Source organism: Histoplasma capsulatum, genomic scaffold, assembly GCF_000149585.1.
Source record: "Histoplasma capsulatum NAm1 scaffold_8 genomic scaffold, whole genome shotgun sequence".
Taxonomy (NCBI): Eukaryota; Fungi; Ascomycota; class Eurotiomycetes; order Onygenales; family Ajellomycetaceae; genus Histoplasma; species Histoplasma mississippiense.
Window position 1 is genome coordinate 233,792 of NW_001813975.1, and position 4,076 is coordinate 237,867.

The following is a 4,076-nucleotide window of genomic DNA, read 5'->3' on the forward strand; positions in this document are numbered from 1 at the left end:
AACTTTGACTTTCAATTACACAATCATCATACATATTTGATATTTGTGAACCACCTTAGCTTGTAGCTAAAGAGAAGAAGAATATAAATATATAATTTTTATATTAAAAAAATCAATATTTAATATAGATGTATCTTGTTGAAAATGATCACTTTTTTTCTGATTGAAATCAAGTAAATAGCAGATTGTTCCTGTGTTCAAAAAAAAAAATGGGTTGACTTTGAGGTGATACTTCATATCTAAGAAATGGGAATATGAAAATAAAAATTGATACCATCGCAAGAACATTGATTTTCCTAGGTCCCAAGGTGGTACAGAGATGCTGAATAGATGGAGTTGGTTTGGTATTCTCACCCATACCTAAGGTATAGAGCAAATCGTTCCCGTGTTGCTAACAAACTGGAACTTTTTTTTCTCAGACGCTTCGCAGGATAATTGCACATCACAGGATCAAAGACTTATTTGGGTTAGCTTATTACCAATTTGAGATTAGCTTGTTTAAAAGAGTGACTAATTATTTAATCAGTGTTATGATAGAAAGGATGATGATGAACGGGATCTGAACAGATCAGGGACCTTCTCACCAGTCGTTCTACAGTATACAGACTCAATCTAACCTTATCAATTTTAGATTTTCCAATTTTTGCACTAAATACATACACTGTTGACTTATTATCATGCTGTCAAGCTACTCCGTACAGTATATGGGTTTTGTGGCTATCTTGGCAATCTTGGCATATTATATACACTGTTGTACGGAGTACATGAAATCCACCGAACACCAGGTCAAATCCGTACGGATAAGCCCCTGCAACGGTTTACAGTGGCGCAGAGTCCCGTATATAGCTGGCATTGTACGGACTTATACGGCCCTGAACGGGGTCACCGAACAGGCCCTAAATTAGCGGCGTGGCACAGTACAAAGTGGCCGAGCAAGTGGTGAAGTACGTTACTTAATTTATCATCTATCTAACTAGTTAAGGATCAAATGAATGAAGTAAACTAGTTATTTAACTAACTGAGTTATTAGTACAGCTATTTATGTACTTTTAGAGTCAATTCGTGTAAAATTTGCTTGATGATGGAGGTTGAGGTTGGTTGGTTAGCGCTTTTGTCGATAGGTGGGCCACGTGGTATTGGCGCCCGGCGGCGGACTGAAACTCACCAAAAACATCTCCAACAGAAGTCCAGCAAACATCAACAAAACCCTCTGACGCTGGTTTCTTTGACGATTACAGGTGAATCTCCCTTTATATAGCGGCCTCTCTGCCAACTTCCGGAATGGAACACACTCGCTCTTAACGTATAATACTTTAAAATATCTAATGACTACTACTAGTATTATGTGGTTGTCCAGAAACCCAATCTCGTGGCTTAGATCCATTGATGAGAAGAACAATACTAAGAAATCCCCGCAAATTAACTAAAACGCACGATATATTACCTCATATCATTCTAGCTAACTATTCTTCCTTTACCTCATTATTCGCTATGATATTCACTTTATCAGACTATTTCTTTGCCAAATGCCGTCTTCGGGAGATGGTGGGACGCATTTGGCAATTGGGGGATGAGATGCGGTCCCATCCCCCACCATGCCCTTGTCTTCTTTTTCCTTCACCCCCTTGGTCTGGGAGATAACAACGAAGCTGTCTGTAATTCCTTTCCCGTGTCTCTCAGTTTCGTACCCTTCGGTTCTCTCGTTGAACTCTGTCACTACATCGTAGGGAAGCATGGAGCTTGCTGAGAATTCCCCCAACTCTATGTCGACCAGTATGCCTACACGAAATGCAAGTTGGGCATCATTATTCTTTTTCACCTCAAGAAAACATGCTGTTTCTCTCATTTTCGGATCTCTGTTCACTATAGGGGCCGGTGTCCTTGTTCCAATGTTGGCTGTGCTGCTTGGGAAGATATTTGGAGCCTTTTCAGGATTCGGGGAGGGCTCTCTAACCTCAGATCAATTGATACATACCATATCTGCTCATTGTGTGTATTTATTGGGTCTCGGAATTATCATTTTGCTGCTACAAGCCGGTCACTTTACATTCTGGATGGCTTTTGGAGAGCTCCAAGCAAAAAACGCGCGAGAGAAATCCTTCGTGGAGTTGCTCAAGAAGGACATATCTTGGTTTGAAATGAAACAGGACGGAGTTTTAGCTCTTTTACCGCGTCTCCAAACGTAAGTAAAGATGTCCTGATCCTCACCACATTCAGCCCGCTCATGTGCAAGCCAGACAGATCCGAGATCTTCAATTGGCGACGTCACAGCCACTAGGTTGTGTTTTACAGAGGGTAGTTACGTTTGTCACTGCGCTGATTTTGGCCCTTTACACCTCCTGGAAGCTGACCCTGGTTTCGTTGGCCTCCGTACCTATCTGCGCGATAGTAGTGGTTGTTATTTCGAGGAAAATTCAACCGAGCATACAAGCCTATGAAGCTGAATTGACACGCACATCAAAATTGGTCAGCAGCAGCTTCTCCTGCATCGATGCGGTTAAGTATTTCAATGGTCAAAACTTCGAAGCCCAACAATATTCCCTAGGCATCTTGGCCGCGACGCGCTGGTATAGAAACGAGGCGCTCGGCCAAGCACTCCAAATTGGCTGCGTGAGACTGATGATATTTGGAATGTTCGTACAGGGTTTCTGGTACGGTATCTCTCTCGTTGAAGCAGGCCAGTTGAATCCCGGAGACGTTGTGACAGCCTTCTGGGCATGCCTCTTATCTACACATGCAATTGAAGATGTGTTGCCTCACATTATTGTGCTTGAAAAAGGGCGTGCCTCAAGTTCTGCGTTACAACAACTCATAAAGAAAAAAACAAACTATTGCGACGAAACGGATAATACAGCCCAGAAACTATCCCCCACGTTTTGTGAAGGGGATATACGCGTCAAAAATGTGAGCAATTGATATCAAAATGTTTAACTTCCAAGTCAAACGTAAAGGCTAATCTCTCGTCACATTCATAGGTTACTTTCTCTTATCCATCTCGTCCTGATTGCTACGTATTAAAGGATTCATCGTTCTTTTTCCCGGCGGGCGATGTGACGTTTGTTGTCGGGAGAAGTGGTTCGGGGAAAAGCACGCTTTCTAATCTCCTCATGCGATTCTATACACCCACAAGTGGAGCTATCTTCATTGACGGCACCCCGCTTGAAAACTTGAATATTTACTGGATCCGGAATAACATCACTCTAGTACAGCAACAGAGCTTTCTCTTTAACGAGACAGTGTTTACAAACATCGCTTTTGGTTCAAGAGACTATCATAGTATCACCGAAGACAAAATTCTCAATTGTCTTCGGTTCGCCTGCCTCGACGAAACGGTCCGCAATCTGCCAGATGGCCTGGATACGATGGTGGGCGCTGGCGGGAGTGCATTCAGTGGCGGCCAACGCCAAAGAGTTGCGATTGCTCGTGCAAGATTGAGAGATACCCCTATTCTGATCCTCGACGAATCCACAAGCGCGTTGGATTTCACCAGCCGATTTTCTGTGATGGATGCCATTCGAGTCTGGCGAAAAGGTAAAACAACTATTGTAATTACACATGATATGTCCCAGATAAACGATCAAGACTTCATGTACGTGTTACATCAGGGGCAAGTTGTTCGCAGAGGGTATAAACACGCGTTGGAGCAACAGGCAAAAGAAACATTTGGTTCAGCCCTGACGGAAATGTTTGACCTACAAAATGGACGATCACTCCATAGTACGGGACACTCGACTGTGTCAGGGTCTAGGAGAAGAAAATTTAAGAAGACCAGCAAACCCCTTCCTCCTAGACCCAATCAAGAATTAAACCGGACTTTTCATACCATCTCATTGTCTCCTATAACCCCCAATTTTCAACACACTCTGTCGTTTCAGTCAATGATCCACACGGACCACGCAATTCAGCCGATAGCCTCCCCCAGTGGACAAATTCTTCCACATACCCAAATGCCGTCAATCATTGAAAACATTGAACTTGACGGAATTTCTCGCGAGAACGAAACCCAGCCCAACCTAAGTCTCATGCCGACGTTAACGTGTTCTTCGGTCGCGGGCTTCCAGGGACTTCGCCTTTGA

The 4,076-nt window shown here is 43.3% G+C and overlaps 1 protein-coding gene across 1 annotated transcript; it reads left to right on the top strand.

Annotated features, from left to right (window-relative positions):
• Positions 1-1,889: 1,889 nt before the first annotated feature.
• Positions 1,890-3,807, top strand: HCAG_07067 (hypothetical protein; the record flags this gene model as incomplete). The annotated part of the gene is made up of 5 exons (XM_001537595.1): positions 1,890-2,182; positions 2,472-2,610; positions 2,644-2,904; positions 2,976-3,531; positions 3,719-3,807. 5 exons carry the CDS (start codon positions 1,890-1,892, stop codon positions 3,805-3,807), a joined length of 1,338 nt encoding a protein of 445 aa, XP_001537645.1.
• Between the last annotated feature and the right edge of the window lie 269 nt (positions 3,808-4,076).